This window comes from Meles meles, chromosome 17 (genome assembly GCF_922984935.1).
Source record: "Meles meles chromosome 17, mMelMel3.1 paternal haplotype, whole genome shotgun sequence".
NCBI lineage: Eukaryota > Metazoa > Chordata > Mammalia > Carnivora > Mustelidae > Meles > Meles meles.
In genome coordinates this window covers 23,916,341-23,938,084 of record NC_060082.1, presented here as the reverse complement: position 1 = coordinate 23,938,084, position 21,744 = coordinate 23,916,341, and the positions used below count along the sequence as shown (strand labels likewise).

Here is a 21,744-nt window from a genome sequence, read left to right as displayed (position 1 = left end):
ACTAGACCGTATCATGCTTAGTGAAATAAGTCAATTGGAGAAAGACAACTATCATAGGATCTCCCTGATATGAGGACATGGAGAAGCAACATGGGGGGTTATGGGGATAGGAGAAGAATAAATGAAACAAGATGGGATTGGGAGGGAGACAAACCCCCCAATCATTTTTTTAAGAGAATGACTTATGCAACAATCCTTTGGAAGTAGTCTGAAAACCAAAAAAAATAGTCTAGACTCAGCTGTGAGTCATTCATTTGGACAGACATTCATTGGACAGTCAAAATCATGACATAGTTTTCATCAACGACCCTGCATGTCATAAAACTTCCACAAGAAATGTATGTACCCTTTGTTTATCTTCTAAGGACTCGGGTATATTTAGGTATTACCTTTAAACTCATAGGCCTCCTTACTTAAAACAAGTTCTCTTGAAACTTGTATTCTTAATGAAGGTAAAGCAAACTGTTTTTTCAAGTATCTCTCAAAATGTCACTTCTACACTGATAACCTAGTCAAACACAGTGGATTTTCTCCTTTAATTATTATGTTTCAGCATTATTTTCTATTTCTATTCCATAATTTCCCCCAGTTTGGACTGCCAAATGCTTCTGCAGACAGTTTGGTCGGTTCTAATTCTTTATCTCTTTTCAGTGAGGTAACCAGCTTTTTACGAGCTGATTTGCTTTTCAGGCCTTCCTTCATCATGGCGACTATGGTTGATTTATGGTTGTTTTAATAATTTTTAAAATTATAGTTGTGTTTTATGAGTCACAACTTCTGAAGATCATTAAATAGTACAGAACTTACCTTTATTTTTAAAAAGTAAATACACATAGTTTGTTTTATAGTTTTATAAAAGCACCAAAAAGGAGTAGTGGCTTGTTTTTCTCCAAATCAAAGCAAGTAAAAGTGTAAATGTTTTAAATCTCTTATTCTATAAAAAAGCAAAAATAAGGTCCTGCACCTAGAATGCAAGATTGCTTCCTATTTGGCAAAACCTTTCCTTTAAGGCTTAACTATGATGTCATTTCACCATTCCCCATCCTCCTTAGGTTTCCTTAATCTATGGGCTCACATCACATGGCTTTGTAGATATTTGATTTGAAGCCTTTCTTTTAAGTAAAACTGAATACCTCCCAAACTGGGATCTTTTGTTAATTACCTCTGCATTCTACCAACCTAGCTCAGTGTCTGATATATAACTGTTCATGGATAAGTGTTGATTTACACAGCTTCATTTTTCCCAAAGCCATGGGAATATTCTGTAGCCAAAGCTTCCCTCTATTTTTTTTCTTAATTTAACACATATTGTAAATGTGCTATTCATTTACTGTGTTATTTCTGACATAAGTCACTATTTAAACAAGATGTGAGCTAACAGATCCCTTGACTCATTTCCAACAAGTATCTTATCTTCCAAAGTGGAAATCAAGAACCTGACCATGCAATTAGGTGACACAGATAAATAAAATGAATCATATGTATGAAAGAATGAATCTCATAGAAAGCAGATGCTTTCAGTTCTGGCCAGTTGTTATGACCTCTGATATCAGATTTTCCAAATTTAGACTTTTATGTTAAAATTTAGACTTTTATGTTAAGTGTTGGCACTTGGTAGACCTCAGTAAATCTTTGCAGGCCAAATGTAATTCCTCTGTAGTTATGATCTGGACTCTTTACTGCCAATATATAAAACTTCTAGCTTGCATGTTGCCTTTGTGATACAGAGAGGTAGATAAATGATTTTGTCACAATATCACATTGGAATGGATGGTAAGACTAAGTATTAGTCATCTCTAGTTCTTTTTTCCCCCCATATATAAAAATAGCACTTATAAAGTGCAGTTTAAGAAAGTAATCCAACTTCTTCATCATCTAGAAGTAAAGAAAGAAACTATAGTATGTATTCTCATCGGGATGGAATGAGTTACTTGAGCTCTTATTTTTAGGGTAACTTTAAAACTATTAGGTCTTGAAAATAGCGTTGTAAAATCTTTGGTGTTTTTTCTCTACTATAAGGAAAGTTAATAATAAAAAAGAGAGTAAATCACAAATGCAGAATTATTCATACAAGCAGAACAGCATTCCTGGGTATGAAAGGGTTTTCTGAGGGTGTGAAGCATACTAAACATTTAGAAAATGAGGAGGACTTGCAGAACTGGTACTAAGAACAGTGGATTCTCTAAGATGAGAATGTTACCCATGCTGACGTGGAACCTGAATCTGGGCAAAGAATTTTAGTATACTACCAGACAGCCAATCTGACTCAACAAAGTCCATGCTAGGGAAGAATGGAGAAGTCATCTACAAACGACCTACGTGTGCTTTCAAACTAAGTATTCTTGACACCTAGGCTCCCAAATTCGAGAATATACTACGATAGAATGGAAACAGACAAAAATTAGAATACCACATGCTTATTTTACCCTTTAGGCTCTCCCTACAGTCTCAAGTGAGGATATTTTTTATAGTCTAGACAGTCTTCTCAACTACATCGATGTGTTGGATGTGGTGGAGTAACTCCTCTTGCTACTTGGAAGGGCTGAGTCTGTGTCCCAACTAGTTTGTCCAGGGGATGCCTGGGGGTCAGGCCACCCTTGTGCCTTCACAAGAAACAACAGCAGTAGCTCTCTTTCATTGCTTGAGTAATACTTTTTGGCACACAGTTTTAAATTTTGGGTATGGGAGACTTTCCTTCCCTGGAGGAGCCTCCAAATTTGCTACATGAGAAACAAGAGTTTCCTTCCATTGCCTTGAAGAGCAAAGACTGATTTTTTTTTTTATTTGCTTTGCTGTATCTATCTTTCCAAGTAAAGTTGGCAACAAATAAAACCAGCATTTTGAGATTATTGTTTGCTAAGTGCAAGATTAATTTCGATTCTTAAGAAACTCCTTACAATCTTTGACAAGCATTAGCTCTCATGCCTTCATTTATTAAGGGAAGATAATAGCAACAGAATTTTTCAGAAGAAACTCCCACACACTGCGGTATGCACACATGCTATTTCTTTCCTTTTTTCTTTCTTTTCTTTGTCTCTTTTTCTAGGCATTTACAGAGTATAGTTGCAGTCACAATTTGGTGTGGCTGGTACACCTTAAAAGGCATTTAGTGAAATGAAAACTCAGATGACAGAAAGTTGGAAACCCCTGGATGTGGTGGCTCCTACTTGCCTAGTTTTGTGCCTTCACATATGAGAATATTCAAAAGCAAAACTCCCAGGTGTTAGGATATATTACGTGGCTTTAGGGTTTGGTTTTTGTTTTGGTTTGGTTTACATCTTATTAAATGCTTTTATTGTGTTTGTTCCTTTTGTTGTATTACCTCAAGTCCTTTAGCAGAAATATATTTGAAGAGTAAATACTCCTAACAATGGAGAACAAATTGATGGTTACCAGAGAGGAGGTGGGTGGGGTGTGGTTAAGTAGATGATGGGGATTAAGGAGGGCACCTGCTGTGAAGAGCACTGGGTCTTGTATGCAGGTGTTGAATCACTAAACTCTATACGTGAAATTAATATTGCACTGTATGTTCACTAACTGGAATTTAAGTAAAAACTTTTTAAAAAAGAGTAAGCACATGTTTAATGTAGGAGAGGATTAACCTTCCTCAGTTATTGGGTATTTTCATTGATTAAGAAAACTTGGTTATAAATATTAAAGAGAAATATTAAAAATACAGCTATATTGCTGTATTATACTACAATGTATAAAGTAATGCCATTCATAGCTCACAACTGTACAATGAAAATATCTCCTTCACATGCATCAGGAAAACTTAAGCAGGAAAGCATAAAATAAAATCTCACAAATTTTTCTATTTCAAATTTCTGAACAGAAAGAGCGAGAGAAAGGTTCTAATTTGGCCTTTATGTTTCGACTGCCTTTTGCTGCTGGGAGGGTGTTTAGCATCAGTATGTTGGACACTCTTCTCTATCAGGTATGCAGTGTTTCTTTTTTCTCTCCAAAATGTTTATTCTAACTTCATTTCATTTTATTAAATGAATAATGCATCGAGTATTTCTCATGGAGCGGTTAACTTATAACGGGCCCTGGAAGTACTTCCGTGTTTTATTTTGTGTATTTAATGACAAATGTGCCTGTGAAACATTGTGTAAGGGAAACAGTATTTTTCAGAGAAATCTATCAAATACTTTTTAGCCATTCTTTAGTATCAGTGTCCTACAGTGTTTTTGTGACATTTGAGTACATTTTGCTTACATTTTTGTTAAGAATGTTACCAGAGTAAAAAAGAGAAGGTAAGAGCAAAATATATTTAAAAAAAAGACAATCTTCTTCATAATGCACATTTTCAAAAAAATGAGACACCAAAATGATGACAATAAACTGACAAACCAAGGACATTTTAAAAAATGACCGCCTACTTTAGAAAAAATATAAAAAAGATTTTGCAACAACTAAGAACCATTTAGTTTGGATGGTCATTTGATCATAGCTAAGAAACGTATAGAGATATTATTTTGCTCCAATATATTTTAATTTTTTTAACTCTACCAGGTATTGAACAACTCTAATATCTCATATTCTCTGATTCAAGTAATCAGACAATTTATAAATATTTCAATTAAGGGAAAACAGATATTCATGGAGCTTTAAGTTATTTGATAACTTTAATCTCAAATAAAGCATTCGAACATTTTGTTGTGGTATTTTCTTTTGGATTATGTATTTTATGTAGCCTCTTCTGCAATGCTTGACTGAATAAACTAATCTGAACATGTTAAAGCTTTTCTGCTGGCCTTGGGGCTGATTATGCCCATGAATATGCCTCTAGCAACGTCACAAACCATCTGCTTATGCCAGATGAGAGGAGGAACAAGTGCAACAAAGGAGAATGAGCACTCCGGTGCACCCTAAACTTTCCAGACACATTCTCTGGGCACTCCACCCCCACACTCCATTACCACACGCATCCTTCTGATCTCTTAGGGGACTGGAGGAGAGGAACTGTTTGAAGAACAATGCTGAAACTGAAGAGTTCCTGTCAGTAGCAGTCAAATGCTTCATGTCATTATGCACCAGTGGTTTTCAGACTTTATAGCCCTGGAATCTTATGTTTAAATAAAATCTCATGAGAAAGTCTAATAGATGAGCTAAATAAAAGGGAAATTGTTCTACAGAAGTAGAAAGCAGTAGTTATTTCTTTCTCTTCATTTTTATCTTATGTTTTCTGTTGCAAATACACATACAGAAAGTTAGGTGTTTTCTGAAGCTACTGCAGAAAGGGTGAAGCAGAACAGTAATTTTCAAATTGCCTATTTGGCTTTGCCTGACATCAGATGAGATACGTTGTGGTTCATTTTTTTCAGATGAGATAGAATACTCATTTATTGATTAAAAATGAATATTGGAAATCAGATATATAAATCCTAAATTCATATAATAAGTATGCATATATTCTTAAACTAAATGCCATCTAATTTTCTGGTTAGTGATTTGAACCCATGTTCTCAAGGATAAATGTTTATGTGATATGTTTAAGAACTATTATTAATGTCTACAAATTGTACAGTGTACAAATTGTACAGTGACTTACTATTAATGCAGTTCTATCCTAGACATCATATTATTTGCTTACTCAAAGAAACCAATGATGTAGGCAGTATTATCAATCCCCATATATAGACAAGACACAAAGACTCAGAAAGAAAAACTATCCAGTAGTTACTGTGAACCCTCATCTTCAGACCATGCACGTCTCATTTCGATTACCCTATCCCTGTGGCAAATAAATCCACTTTATGGCAGTTTTTTTTTTAACTTACCAGAAGGTTGTTTTTCTTTACTAATATTTTGTCCATAGTCCCTTTTCTCCTTCCCACTTGAATCACAGATCTCTTTCATATTTTTAATAATTTTCTCAATCTTCATCTTCATGGAGCTGGAAAGCCAATGATTAAAAAATAAGTATAATCTGTGGAGAGGTGGAAAAGGTGAAAAAAAGTATTATCTAAAATACAATGAAATAGGGGCACCTGTATGGCTCATTTGGTTAAGTGTCTGCCTTCATCTCAGGGTCCTGGGATCGCGCCCCACATGAGGTTCCCTGCTCAGCTGGGAGACTGCTTCTCTCTCTTCCTTTGCTCCTTTCCCTACTCATACCCTCCCTTTCACTCTCTTTCAAATAAATAAATAAATAAAATCTTGAAACTAAAATAAAATAATAAAATACAATTAAATAGATACTAAGTGAACCTGAGAAAGATTCTTCTGTGATCAAATTCCGTGAGATTGAGTGCACAGATGTTGTATAGCAGGTGGGACTGTCCCTGTCATTTTGGCTCACTTGTACCCCTTGTCTTTGCCCTAATGAAGTTACAGGACAAATGACCTCTAGACAAGGGATGCATCAGTGACAAATGCAGCAAGCAAATCAGCAGTATAACCACATCCAACTCAAAAATAATTTATAATAGCCAAATCTTCAGTGGACTTTTTCCCCCCATGAGTACTTTCAATTTTTCATTTTGGGAAATAATTTTAAGTGTCTGAGAATGTGCTTAAAAAGTCCTCTTCTTTAGCACACACTGGGTTACAAGTGAAGTTGAAGGGTGCATGTCACCGCTGCTCTTGGTGGCCTCCAGTTGGTTCATGTTATAACTACCAGGACACTAACACACCTCGAAACAAAACTTCCATTTCTTTGGCCTGAGAAAAGGGAATGGATATGGTTCCTTTGTTCTTGTTTAAATGTCAGGGTTTAGTTTTCTGATGCTAGCTGTTGGTAAAATGATAATGAACAAAGTAGCCTAGTAAATTTATTTAAAAGGTATTATAACTTGAAAAAAAAACTTTGCTATGCAAAATAACTAGATGAATATTCAAATATTTCATTTTTTAACACTTGTGGATTAAATTCAAGACAGTCATTTCATACACTCTATAAAATAATTATTACATGTCATGGTGAAATGTGCTTGTATCTGTTGAAAGTTTTTCTTTTCGCTCAGAACTAAGAATAAATTTAAGAAATTGAAAACATTGTTAACAATACTCTGTTGAGCAGTGTTCTAGCAATATATTAAATTAAACCTTACATGCTAACGCATCAAGTAGTCTGATAATGGTATTTAATACTAAATTATTAATTCATTAATATTTAGATTTACTGAAATATTAGAAATTTATTCTACTAGCAAAGACCTTAATCCTAAAAAACCTTTTGGAATATCTCCTTGCAAATTTTAGAGTTCAAGTTTTTTTTAATGTTCTCTATTTTAGTTCATAGTTTTTTGTTATTAAAAATTAATTAAAATCTGTTTTATCATATCTAATAGTACATAAAACTTAAGCATGTCAGGATAGTCTAATGAATACTTATTCTCCATATTTCCTTGTGGACAGCTTAGCTGTACCTGTGTATTTAAGACACTGACAGGTTAGATTTTTACTTCCTTTTTTAGGGGGGTTTAATGATGTGTTATGAGAAGTAACCCTTTAGAAATGGTAAGATGTTCTCACTGAGCTATTCTGTACATTTCATGCACACAGTAAATATGTACTTTGTTTGTATTACAGTCGTTTGTAAAGGATTATATGATTTCTATCACCAGACTTCTGTTAGGATTGGACACTACTCCAGGATCAGGGTTTCTTTGTTCTGTAAGTTAATATTCTTTGGAATAGAATTGTTCTAATAGATGTTTCTGAAATCCATCTATAATGCACGTTGGGTAATATGTGCTCAAAGAATATCCTCAAGGTTTTTAGTTCTTTAAAAATTTTTCAGGGAAAACATTTTAAATTATTCATGAAAACAGCCATTCTATACAAAATTCAGAACACGTGTTTTTTTCTAGCTGGCATTTGAGACTGATGGTTTCAGACATAGGATGCCTTGCTGCTGAGGAAAACAGTGACCATTAAGTTTACTCCCCTTTATTTCTTTTTAAATGAATATACTTTATTCAAGTATTTATTCTGTGAAGCAACTTGCCAACAATTCAGATTTGGGATCAGTGAAGAGGAACTAGTACTTATGCCTCTGTCTGGGAGCCCTGGGCTCACTTTGTTATACCCTTTCTTCATATGAGCATTATTAGGACTTTAGATGGACAATTTCTTTTTGTGCTGGAGTGTCTTTTGCATTTGAAGATCTATAGCATCGGCAGACCCTGTCCGCTAATTCCAGTAGCAGCTGTAGTCATTGCAACATTCAAAAGTCTACACCTCTTTCCCAACGTCTCTCAATCACAGTGACTACTGTCTACTGATGCTGAACTAATACGATGCTGTGCTGCCACAAATTGAGCAGTTGGTCTTCTGAAGTTTGTGGGACCCCGGGGCTAACCTAAGGTGGAGGGCCATAAATAAGTACAGTCCATGCATAAGCACTTATGAAATGTCATTTTGAGATTTTGAAATATTTGTACCTTTAGCCTCTAAAAAGTGAAAAATAACGTGAGTCTTTATTTTTTTTTAATGACGTATATCTAATAGATGAAAATCACTGAGGATGACCTGTGGATCAGAACTTATGCCAGACTTTACCAGAAGCTGTGCTCTTCTACCGGAGATGTTCCCATTGGGATCTACAGGACTGAGTCTCAGAAACTTACTACATCTGAGGTTTGGAAATACCAAAATATTCCAGTTTTAATGATGAATCTGACTGAAGATAACCATTCCTAATCGTAGAAATGGATTTCTAAAAACAGTCAGAGAATGAAAAAGAACGCTCTCTGAACACACAGTGTCAGTTCTCAGAAGTAAAAAAAAAATAAAATAAAATAACTATTTGTTGAAGTAAACAAGGTCAGAATTCCCCAAAATGTTATTGGCTAAGGGACTGTTCTAGAGTTCGTGGACTTTGGGCTCTGAATGCCTTTTGTAGGTCTAGAATTTTCATGTCTAGATTGTCAGGAAGCAAATTAATTTTAAGTAACCTTCTGACACATAAGAGCAGTTTCCAGGGCAAGCCGTACAGCTTTCTCATATACTCCTCGTCTCACATATGCACATTTGGAAGGAAGTAAAACAAAGTTAGTAAGCACTGAAATTCACATTTCTCAAACTCTAGATTAAAGAATACTCTGAAGCCAAGATAAAACTCCAGGAGTAGTACCAGACCTTCCCAGAGGAAAGCTCAGTATTTGTAAAAGCAAACTAGAATCTATTAATATGGAACAAAATTTCCAATGACTTCCTACAGCTAAAAACCCATCCACACTGATCTGGCCACATTATGTGGATCTAAGTAGTTTTTATATCCTCGGTAAAACATCACCTTTTAAATGAGATTCTTTCATGAAATAAAATTTTTGGATAAATGCACTATCATACCAATATTTATAAAATTGTTTAATATAATTATGGTTTATATTCTTGAAATATTTCCTTCTCAAATATCTTAAAGTTATTCAAAATTTTGGTTAGCCATATCTGTTTTTGGTCTTATGCAAAATTAACTCAACTAAGAGGCTCAGGTCTGTTATTTGCAGTTTAGTAATCCATGCAGCCATGAAACTGGTTTGTGTTAAAATCACTGAATCCATATATAGAAAAAAAAGAGCTTTGTGGAAAGCATATGAGCAAAGGAGTGGATTTTTGTTTGCTTGCAAAAATTTATGATTTGACATTTAAATAAGTAATACTGAGGACTACAGGAAATTGTTCAATTTTTCTGGTGCTTTTTAGCAGTTTCACTGTAGATCAGGTATGCTAAAAGGAATTTTATTGCCATCTCTGTAACTTCATAGGATAGTTTGGCCAGATATGCCTAAAATTTAAAAATGCTGTATCTAAAAAACTATTTTTTGAGTAAAGGTTAAGGGAAGACAAGTGTTTCCACACCTAAGCAATTAACCACTTATTTGAGCTTGTTAAGTACAAAGAAAGTTTCCATTCACCAGAATATTATTATTCCCTTATTTTATGTATAGGTTTTACAAATTTGAATGTAGTAAATTCTGCCCTTGGTCAAGTTCATAATTATGTCATCCTTTTATATTATTAAGGGGCTTTGTTGTGTGCTATTTACATTATAGTAGGGAAAGGATAATTGAGTATTTGTATTGTCATCACGGAGCATTTAACATTACATTTTGGTCAGTTCTTCCCATCACAAAAAATATCCTTCAATAAAATGCATATAAATCCCTAGAACTCTAGCTTGTATGAAAAACACACATCCTTAGGAATATAAAAGGAAACTGAGTTAAATAAAGATGATACCTCCTGTCTTCCTATATTGATTACAGTTCATTTTTTGACACATATATTTTTATTTAAATTTTATATTTTACCTATTGTGTAAAAATTGAGGAAACCCAAATAATTAAAGATAAAAATAAAACCATCAAGATTTTTTACAACACAATATATTAATAGAGGCAGAGAAATTAATGTTATCCTACATCTAGAATGAACTGAGTGCTACAGTTGAGCCAGAATTCTACTTTCACTTTCCTGGTAAGTAAGGCAAAAATAGAACTGTTGAATTATATAGTAATTATAGTCTGATACATGAAAGGATAAAAGTTAATCTTGAGAAAGATTTGTTATTAAAAGAACACGTATATTATGGGCTTTCTTATTTAAAAGGTTTTAGATAATGTGAAGAACAGTATTTATCTTCAATCATAGTTTTACAAGATACAAAAGTGCCATTAAAGTGAATATTCTTTAAGTTGATCTTTTTTTTTTAAAAAAAGGACATCAATTAAATAAAAACTCAAAGACATTGGATTTTGTATGAAGAGGAAAACTTTTTTTCCTGAGCATATAAAAACAAAGAATAAGACCTTAATGTCTCTCATGAGATGAAAGATTGGCTCATTCATCCCATCGTCTTTCTCAAATATCGAATGGTTCAAGAAAAGTCAAGAGGTAGAATTCAGGTGATTTATTTTGCCCCCAATGTTGATTTTCTCTAACTTTAATTAAAGACAGACAACAAATGTCAGGAGGTAGAAACTCCATCTAATAATTAGAATCGAAGTGTCTAACATAGTGTTGCATAAGTAGCTGTCATTTTCCCATTCCCCCTGACAGTTCATACAGCTGTGGTACTGTCCCTCATTCCACACAGGCAAAGATTGAAGGTTCGTTTCTTTGGAGAGAGTACACAGATACTCTGTGGATTGAGGAGACAGTTGAGGGCAGTAACACCACCCTAAATTCAGAGAACTAAGTGAAACATACATTCTGAATACTGTACCCTTCAGCAGCAGATTAGAGATCTTCCTTAGGGAATCTGACCATAACCAAGTGAAATACCTAAAGATGTAGATATGGGACATTCAGTAATCCAGTGATCACCATGAAACTCAATAAAAAGAATCTCATCCAGAGCTTTCAATAAATTTTATTAGTCCTCTACTCTTCAGTAGGAGAAGACAACTAAAAATTCCCTATGTTGGGAAATGAACCACAGAGGCAGAAAATAAACAGAAAGGAAAAAACATGTAAAAAGGACAGATCTTTGAGGAAGAAGACAATTTCAAACATGAAATAAAATATTTACCCAAAAGAAATAAAAATATATCCACCCAAAGATTTGCATATAAATGTTCTTAGTAGCATTGTTCATAATAGCCAAAATTTGGAAAAAACCTAAGTGTCCATCAACTAGTAAACAGATAAGCCAAATATGGTATATCCATACAATGGAATACTGTTTATCCATAGAAAGAAACTACTTATAGATGCTGTTACTGGGATGAACCTCCAAAAATATTAAGTTTAATGAAAGAAGGCAGGCACAAAAGACCACATATGGTATTATTTCACATTTATGAAATGTCATAAAGAGTAAATGTATGCAGAGAGGAAGCAGATTAGTGATTGCTTAAGTCAGAGGAAGGTGGAGGAAATGGGGATTCAGCTAATGAACATGATGGGGTTTGCTAGGGTATTAGAAATATTCTAAAACTGATTTATGGTGATGATTATACAACTTGGTAAGTTTACTAAATATCTCTGGATTTTATATTTGATATGTCATATATATATCAGTAAAGTTATACACTGAAAACTATAATTAAAATTATTAGAAAAAATTAGATATTGCAAGGATGAAAGATGAACAGGAAACTGAATTTTTACCTTTTTAATTTTTTTTTTTTAGAGAGAGGGAGGAGGTGAGAGGGGCAGAGGGAAAGGAGAGAGAGAATCCCAAGCAGGCTCTGTGCCCAATGAAGAGCCCCATGTGGGTCTTGATCTCGCCACCCTGAGATCATGACCTGAGCCAATACCAGATTGGTCCCTCCACCGACTGAGCCACCCCGGTATCCCAGGAAACTAAATTGTTGAAAGAACATTTAGGAAAAAGAAAACCTTGGGCATTGAAAATATGATAGCAGAGGTAAAAAGAAGTTCATATCATAAATTTGAGGGAATCACCAAGAAACTAGAGCAGAAATTCAAACATGGAAACAGTAAAGAAAAGATAAGATTAGAGGACTAGTCCAGGAGGTCTCAGGTTTGAATGATAACATTCCATGGAGAAGGAATGCATCAAAATATCAGTGTAATAATTTAAGAATAATCCCAGAATAGTAGTGTGTTAATTTCCAAAGGAGAAGGGTCACCAAGTGCCCACTATAATGAATTAAAACAGACTCACCTCAAGACACAGCATCATAGTATTTCAGAATATTGAAGGGAAGGAGAAGATGCAGGAGGAAGAGGGGCAGGGATAGAGCACAATGAAAATATATTTGGGATTTTTCAACAGCAACACTGTAAGCCAAAAGACAATGGAACAATGTCCTCAAGATCTGGAGGAGATATTTCCAAACTATAATTCTGTATTCAGCCAAACCTATCAAACTTGTGTAAGAGTAAGATAAATCATATTTCAGCATTGCCTCCAAAAATGCTCTATCATATCTGCTTTTTGAGGAAACTACTCCCACCAAAAACAATGAATACACTGAAAAAGGAATCATGGTATGGAGGAAACCAGACACTTTATGGAATCCAGGCAACAAATATGAAGCCAAGGAAATCCCTAGGATGGTAGTGAAAAGACCCTCAGACATCAGGGTAACCTGGAATCGGTTAGAAGGTTTCAGAGAGATTTGTTCAGGAAGATGAAATCTTGCATATCTCAATGTCTTAAGGAAAGATTAGACAGTTGCCAGAGATCTCAGGGTGAATTAAGTACAGGTATAATTAAGCAATTATAAAAACAACCAAGTTATTAACTTCAGGAATATATTATCACCACCACCAACAAAAACATTATTGCAAGAAGTGAATAGTAGCCATGTTTCCTATATAGAGCACCTGTAAATTGTACTTAGTCATAATATGCCCTCAATTTTGATCTAACCAGAATTACACTTGAACAATTTTGAAATGATGAGAGATGGTAAGGGTACTGGAACAGGTGGAAAAGATTAATTTCTTTTCTTCCAGAGTGTGAAATGAATAGATGAAAGCAGAAACTGAAAAAAAATAAAATAAATTAAACCTATTACAGAGAAACCAAAATAAAGACTTACATAACCAGCTAGAAGAGATAAAAGTAGATGTGTCCTAGGGAAATAAAAATGATTATGTTAGATGCTTCTCTTTTCAAAACAAATCGTAACATTTTCTGACATTACAATATATTTGTAACTAATAAAAACAACTAATAGATTTATAGTCATATGGTAGTTGCATTAGACATTGAACATTTTTTTCAGATTATATTTCAAGTATTAAAATCTGTCCTATTCTGTGAATAATTTTTTTACTAAGTGCCAACATTTCATATCAGAATGTGGTTGGAATAAACACAGGTTAAAAACTAGGCCTTGTTCCTTTATTTCTGGAGTTTAAAAAAATACAATTTAAACGCCGATGCGGGATTTCATGCCGCATCATTTTGTAGTCTCTCTTCAGTGTCTTCTCACGGTCTACGTAAAAAAGAAGTTATTTAGCTTTGTCTGTGGGAGTAGGGGAAACACTAAATACTTCAAGCAGACACCTTTGAGAAGACAGATGATGATAAAGAATATTTATAATTAAAATTATAAAATGTACCAAAGACCTGGAAATACAATCTCAGTTTTTTAGTGGGCTGAATATTCATGGAAGGAGAAATTATCCAAACAAAGAATAAAGTGGAGGTGGATACAGTGACTCAAAATCAGTCCGTGGAGGGGCCCCTGGGTGTCTCAGTGGTTAAGCAACTGCCTTTGGCTCAGGTCATGATCCCAGGGTCCTGGGATTGAGCCCCACGTCGGGCTCCCTGCTCAGAGGGAAGCCTGCTTCTCCCTCTCCCACTCCCTCTGCTTGTGTTCCCTCTCTCTCTGTGTCTTTGTCAAATAAATTAATTAAAAAAAAATAATCGGTCCATGGATATAGCTGGATAGTAGGGTATAGCTGGGTCCTGTCCCTTTTTACCAGGTTGTGTTTCACCTTCCCAGAGCTTCTACCACCATCTATATATGTCTGTTTAAGAAAATCCTTATAAACATTAGAATAAAAAAATAAAAAATAAAAAATAAACATCAGAATCTCCTGGTTCAAATTGTTGGAGGCGTGAGGACTCATGCTGCTCTTGATAACGAAGAGGAACTATATTTCTGTCCATAATCCTTTATCCACAATTCTGAAATCCAAAAAGCTCACTAAATTTATTTCACCTCACTTTATATGTGAAATTTTAATATTATTCCACTTAAAGTGAATATTCTTACTTTTTGTTGCAGATATATTATTATTTTTTATTATGAAATGCTGCTACCCGAGACCCACTAGGGACATTGACTACCATACAGTATATGGTATAGTACTGTCTTTCCAAAATCTGATAAATTCTTAAATTAATAAGTATATTTGTTCCTATGGTTTTTTTGGTAAGAAAATGTGGAACTGTATTTACCTCCAGTTTTCCAGTGTATTGAAAGTTATATTTGCTTGAAGTGTTCTATAATCGCTGAAAATTTTACTAGAAATTAGAGATCATTTAAAAGCATACTAAAGTACCAACATCTTTTCAATGTACACAATAAATTTGTGGAATATGTACTGTGATTGTTGGTTACTTTCATAATAGTAAATCCTAAAACTTTAAAGCATGTGATATAATGAAATAATCATTGTCCCATCTACCAATTGTTAACTCTTTACTATTAAACTGGAACATAGTATTTTTAAATGTCTTACTGAAGTAAGTTTATCTTTTCACAAAATCATGTTAATAAAATTATTTTAAAAAGGATTAAGATAGGATAGTTTTGAAATTCTAGCTGCCCATTCTCTGCCATTATTCACTCAAGCAATGTTATTATTCTCTTGGGCCATGTGTTAAGAATCCTGAGATAAACAGTTTTAAGGATCCTATAATCAAATGTTTATTATGTGTTTTTATATTTGTATAAACAGAAAGCTAGATAATTTGTTAGATTTGAGTTATGTTACACCAAGGAATATAACTAAAAATTTTATTTCTACCTATTGAAAAATGAATAGAATATTATTCCTTAGAATTAAAGACTAAGCATGATTTGTATTGCCTCTCAATATTTAAGAGTTATATGGTGACTGGGAAGGTCAAATTTTAGACTTTAAAGCCAATGTGAGAGCTCAGAATATTTCTATAAACAAATTTATGTCTTACGACAATATCTAAATTTAAAAGTATTAAATTTTTGTAAGTATTAAATTTTATATGCGATCCAAATTTTAGCACAGTACAAATATTAATGCCAATAATGGTTATTGAATGCCAATAATTATGTCAAATATTCTCTCATGAGCTTTATAAGCTCCTGTCAGTTGTTTTATTTTCCCTACCAGTACTATTTTTTCTTTCTATCAAAGCCTTCAGGGACAATTTTACTAAACAGACAAAAAATAATTTAACAGGAACTTTCTGCTAGACTTTTAAAATAACAACTTATTCCTTATCTAATTTTATTCAGAAGCCCTGTAATAAATAATGAAACACCTAATTGTATTGTAAGTGTTAAATGGGGACTTATCGTATTTTGTCCTTGTTGCTGTTTCATGTATGTATTGTTTAGTCATTGTTTAAAATGTATTTTGTGTGTTTCTTTTTTCCTCCCTTTGTGTCAGTCTCGAGAAATAGCATCACAAGTAAGTACTTTGTCTCCCTTGTCTCAAATAGTTTTATATGTGAATTCAATGCTTTTAAAGGGAAAGAGTATTAACAATTAAATTCAGTACTTCAGATGTTAAAATAAAACAAATTAATTAAGCTGAAGTTTATAAATACTCTATTTTCAAGTTAGCATGTCTATATTTTCCCAATAATATTGCAAGTTCATTTTACCTGTTTGTCTTCACATTATGTTTGTATATTGGTCCAGTCATATATTTGATTGTTATTTGCTGCTAGTCACTTACTGGCTGTGTATTTTTTGTCTGTCCTTGAGTGAGGTACCCACCTTCAATGCAATCAACTGAGACTAAAAAAGGGTTGGCAGTCAGATGATATGAAAAATATCTTTTCCGACGCTTCCTATATAAGCTGGTACTCCTACAAACGCGTCTAGGAACAATAGGATTTGTGCTTTCTCTAGCATACTTTTTAACATTGAATTTATTCTTCAATACTTGTAATTTGTTGTCCTGAAGAAGCCATCAGTTTAGTGTTTAATAACATTGACCTGGGTTAATAATTGATTTGTTGCAATAAAAATAAAATTCTTAACAATATATTATGTGTGTATACATACATTATATTCCTGAAACCATGATATTATCTTCATGAGATTTGTATTTTTAATCTTATTCTCCATTTTCTTCATATAAGCCATGATAAATAATTGTCATTATGTTCTTAGCACTTAACACAGACTCCCAAGCATAAATATAATTGATGAAACCATTACAAATATAAACACTTTAAAAATTGCATTTTGAATGTACAAAGCAATGGTAGAATTTAGCCCGTTAAGTGGAAAGCTTGTGTGCAAAGTTGCCATCTAAAAGTACACTTCAATTTAAGAAAAATAAAATTAAAAAAGAAAGGAAAAGAAAAGTTCAAGTCTGTTTTTGAGCTTGTTGGATTTTGGAGAAAAACTCTATATTCATAATACCCACATTTTTGATGTAATGGCTGTTGCCTACATCGTAGATTTGAATCCATATAATAAATGCAAAATTTGTTCATTAAATTATTTTAAACATCTTAAATTATTTATTTGTTATTGTTTTATGAGCTATACCTCTATTGTATTTTACAATATTATTATTTTGTTTTATTATATCTTGAATCCTTCAGAATTTACTAAATATTCACCAAGGAAGTTTCCCTTTGGGCTGCATAAATAAATAAATAAATAAATAAATAAATAAAGCAAGCTTTAGAGAAGTGCTTTCTGACCTATTTCACATCATGGTCTACCCTGGAAATGTAATGTTTATTTGGCACGAAGCTGCTTAGGGGTTTCAGCTACCCAGGGTGCCTGCAGGTTGAGGAAATTAAAACAGATCAAAACAGAACATATCCCTGGAACATACTGATTTTGAGGAATTTATTTCAGAGTTTTATTGTTTTTTTTAGAAAATGTTTTATAATGAGATCAACATAGATTTCTAAATTTTTAATTTATACCAGTATTTGACCTGACCAGCTGCACAAATACAACCTCAATTCAATGCCTTGAATTGGCTTGCGTTTTTTTCATAAAATATTTTAGTAACATGTCACAAGCAAAGTTGTCTTTCCTAAAGGGATTCTCAGGTATAAGTCCAGACCTGGTCCACAGTGGTAGAAACACTTCCTGGGGTTCACTCTATGCTCCAGAAAGAACAGCATTTTCACTTGATTAAAAACTTTATAGCTTTACGTTGGGAAGTGGGTGAAACTTTTAGATGTAAGTTTGGCTATGTTGCAGTTCTATGTGTTGATTCAAACGTTCTTTGCTTTTATTCAGCTGTTACACGTCCCCGTTACCTCTTTTCTCTAACTTACCATCTCAGATGCAGGGAGGCAAAATTTGGCTCATTTCTGAATCATGGCAGCCAATTGCAAGTTGATTCTTGGAACTTTTTCCCACTAATTGATTTCTTTCTTATAGTTACTATTTTAGGTCTCCACATCTTTTAGTCGGTTCCCTATGTAAGCGAAGTTCCTCCCCTCTAATTTACTGAGAAATTTGAGTTTTCCAATATAAGAACCTTTCTTACAATCCTTTTTATGAAGAAAAGAAAAACCTCTAATTGTAGTTTGGATATGAAGACATTTATCTTTGTAATTCCAATTGTTTCTACAACAATTTCCATCCTTTCCAGTTCTAGTTTTTGGTTTTAGTTTTTCTTTTTTTCCCTCTCCATCAACTCTCTCCTTTTACCTTTGAATATACACCTTTCCCCAGTTCTCAAGAAAAAATTTCCTTTTTCTCCTACTTTTTCTTTTCTAAAGATTTTTTTTTTTTAATTTTTAAGTAATTGCTATACGCACTGGGGAGCTTGAAATCATGACCCCAAGGTCATGAGTTGCATGCTTTGCTGACGAAGATAGTCAGGAGCCCCATTATTTTTTTTTTCCTTATCTTACTCTTGTTAACTCTGAGAAAAGTTCATATATGCTGTCAATTCGATTCCTTATCAGTGTCTTCAACAGTTTTTTTCTCCACTGCTGTATTTATCCTGTTCTTCAGTCAGAGAAATCTTTAAGCCAAAATCCTTGGCATTTTAAATTAGTTTTTATTTGTTTAAACATCATATAATCTTTAGCAGGGTTCATTACCTCCTACATCTTAAAATCCTCTTATCCTCAGTTTTCATATTATGAGTTACTTTCTTTACCTATTTTACTGTTTCTATTGATTTATTTCTTAAACTTTTCCCCTTCTTTCTACTGTTCAGTTTCTGCCTATAACAGCTCATTTCTAGATGGTGCCAATGTGATCTTCATCTGAAGGCTTCTCCCTAACCCATTGTCCCTGGGATTGGCTCTGGAGCCCAAGAACTCCAAGTAGCTGCAGCAATCTGCCTTTGTCTCCCTTCTAGGACTGGACTTCATCTTTAGTTTCCAGAAAGTACTCCGTTAACCACCTGAAGGTAGGCTAAGCTTCATTGTAATCAGTCTCACCCAGAGCCTTAAGCTTGATCCCTGCATAATGCTCAGCACTCTATTATTTTATTTAATCCTCACCAGAAGCCAATATGGTGGACAATATTATTCTTGTTTTTAGATAAGCAGAGATGTAGACAAGTTAACTTGACCAATACCAAAAACTTTGGAAACCGCAGACGTGGTTTTTAGAATTTATCACTATCTGAAACCAGAGATTCTTTTAATCACTAGTTCTCACTGTAGCAGCCTCTACTGATTTCTGAACTACATCTCTCTTCCACCATCTGTTTTGAGATCCTCAGATGCTTTGGTTGAGAATCAACATGGGAAATGACACTTGAACACTAACCAGGCATTTACTAAAGTTATGTTTTGTAGTCTTTCAGTCTTTTTCTACACTTGATCTCAGAACACTTGCTATGTCTTGTGGTTTTAATTATTACCTCTATGTTGATAGATAGCAAGTTTGTGTTTTCGGTCCTTCTAAATTTTAAAAATGAAGAACATACTCATTTTCTGCCAGATCCTCTCTATTTTATTATCTACTAGAACTATAAATATTTATCAAGCACCACTAGCCACCAAATGCACCCACCTAGATGCTTGGAATGCATTAGTAAACATACAAGAAAGATTTCTCAGAAAGCTAGCATCAGAATTGTAGGCCTCTTCTTGAATTTAAGTACATCTTGGTGGATTTGCTATATCTAAATTCTCTTCCATTCAATATTTTACATAGAACAGACAGATTAATGACCATATTCCTTACTTTGTTCACATGATGCATGATGCATGTAGTGGGTGTTAGATGCCTACGATATCAAGTCAAATTTCTTGTTGCTAGATTTTAAACTACTCTATATTCTGGCCATTCTTTATTGATGCTCCTTCTGTCCCTGTTCCTGATACAAATCATTTATTCAATTATTCTGCCTGACCAAATGAGCAATGGACTTGGTACCAGATGATCTGGGTTTAAATGTTGGCTCTTCCTTTTACTACCTGTGTGTAAAATGGTCTATTCTCAACACATAGCAAAGTACAGACAAAACAGGGAACATATGATTATCACTTCCCAAGAGCTTTTTTTTTTTAAGATTTTATTTATTAGTTGACAGAGAGAGACAGTGAGAGAGGGAACACAAACAGGGGGAGTTGAGCTCCGCTGAGCAGGAAGCCCGATGCGGGGTTCAGTGCCAAAACCCTGGGATCATGACCTGAGCCAAAGGTAGACGCTTAATGGCTGAGCCACCCAGGCACCCCTCTCACTTTGCAGATTATAAAAAGGGGCAGATATGTGTTAATTGTTCACAGATAGCTAATGGCAAACAATTCTGGGGCAAACTACATGGAGTAACATAGATCCTATTTCATTAATGTTCTGTGCTACATAATTTTGATTGGATGGTATTCCCTTAGAAAACATTTGTTTCAATACACTTATATTCATAAATAATATAATAGTATGTATTCTTGTAATTTGAATAAATACCTTGTGACATTGGTCAAGCATAGGCATATTCACTATCCTCAAATGCACGCACACACTCCATAAGTCTGAGCTCATTTGTCATTTTCTTCCACTTTCTTACAGAAATTTTACTCTTGAATCTTTTTTCTTACCTTATTTTACAATTCTTTTGAAATATTTTCTGGGACGCCTGGGTGGCTCAGTGGGTTAAGCCTATGCCTTCAGCTCAGGACATGATCCCAGAGTCCTGGAATCGAACCCGGCATCGGGCTCTCCGCTGAGCGGAGGGCCTGCTTCCCCCTCTGTCTCTGCCTGCCTCTCTGCCTACTAGTGATCTTTTTCTCTGTCAAATAAATAAATAAAATCTTAAAATAAAATAAAATGTTTTCTGGCTCTGATTCTTATTTCATGCATTTCCATCCCCAGGAAAACATTTCTTAGCTGCATTTTTTACTTACTCTAACTTAATTAGAATCTCAATGGCATACTTATTAGCAAGAAGCTGTTTAAATGCATCCAATCTGTTTGATTTAATTTAACTGCACAGTCATGGCTTTCTGTCCACTTAACATCTTAAACTGCGTGGAGATCATTCCTTCACTTTGCATTGCCATAGGAAGTAAATTAAGCCTTCAGTCACAGCTCCTTTTTGAATGGCTGCTAGAGTCTACAAAACAATCAGAACCAAATGGAAAATTATTAAGTTGATTTGGGTCATCTAGATCTTTATAAAGGAGTGGTGATGTGCAAGCAACAGTATACTTAGATCAATAATATTGTTTTGTATAGATTCTTAAAGATGAAATTGAATATTTATACTTCCAAGTCTTATATTGTGTCTGTTCTTTAATTAAGACATTACATATAGTGTAGAAATTTTCTTTCCACAGGCTCATTTATCCATAACTGCATATGCTTTAGGGAAGTAGTTCTCAACAGAAAAGAGGAGTGTGTGTGTGTGTGTGTGTGTGTGTGTGTGTGTGTGTGTTTAAAATGGGGCATGGCGAAATTGTGCTATATGCCAATAGAATCACAGTAATAGTTTTCCATAAACTCACATGCTTAGGTCATATTTTTCTGGAATGTAAAATACTGGAGATGATAGAATGATACTGTCCCTGACTTACCCTACAATGTATAGGATCTGCCTCAAACATGTATACCCATGGTTGAAAACATTGCCTTGGCTGTGTATTTCTATAATTCTGGAAAATGATGGAAAAACTGGGAGACAAACCATGAGAGACTGTGGACTCTGAGAAACAAACTG

The 21,744-nt window shown here is 34.1% G+C and overlaps 1 protein-coding gene across 5 annotated transcripts in view; it reads left to right on the top strand.

Moving 5' to 3' along the window:
• Window positions 1–21,744, top strand: part of KCNT2 (potassium sodium-activated channel subfamily T member 2) — a 344,600-nt gene that overhangs the window by 282,537 nt on the left and 40,319 nt on the right. For 3 of the 5 annotated variants that reach the window (XM_045982454.1, XM_045982456.1, XM_045982457.1), the window contains 4 exons: window positions 3,836–3,937; window positions 7,537–7,620; window positions 8,458–8,586; window positions 18,937–18,987. In XM_045982454.1, coding sequence (XP_045838410.1) covers window positions 3,836–3,937; window positions 7,537–7,620; window positions 8,458–8,586; window positions 18,937–18,987 — 366 coding nt within the window. The remainder of the gene's footprint in view (window positions 1–3,835; window positions 3,938–7,536; window positions 7,621–8,457; window positions 8,587–18,936; window positions 18,988–21,744) is intronic. The other 2 variants (XM_045982455.1, XM_045982458.1) reach the window with 1 other exon arrangement.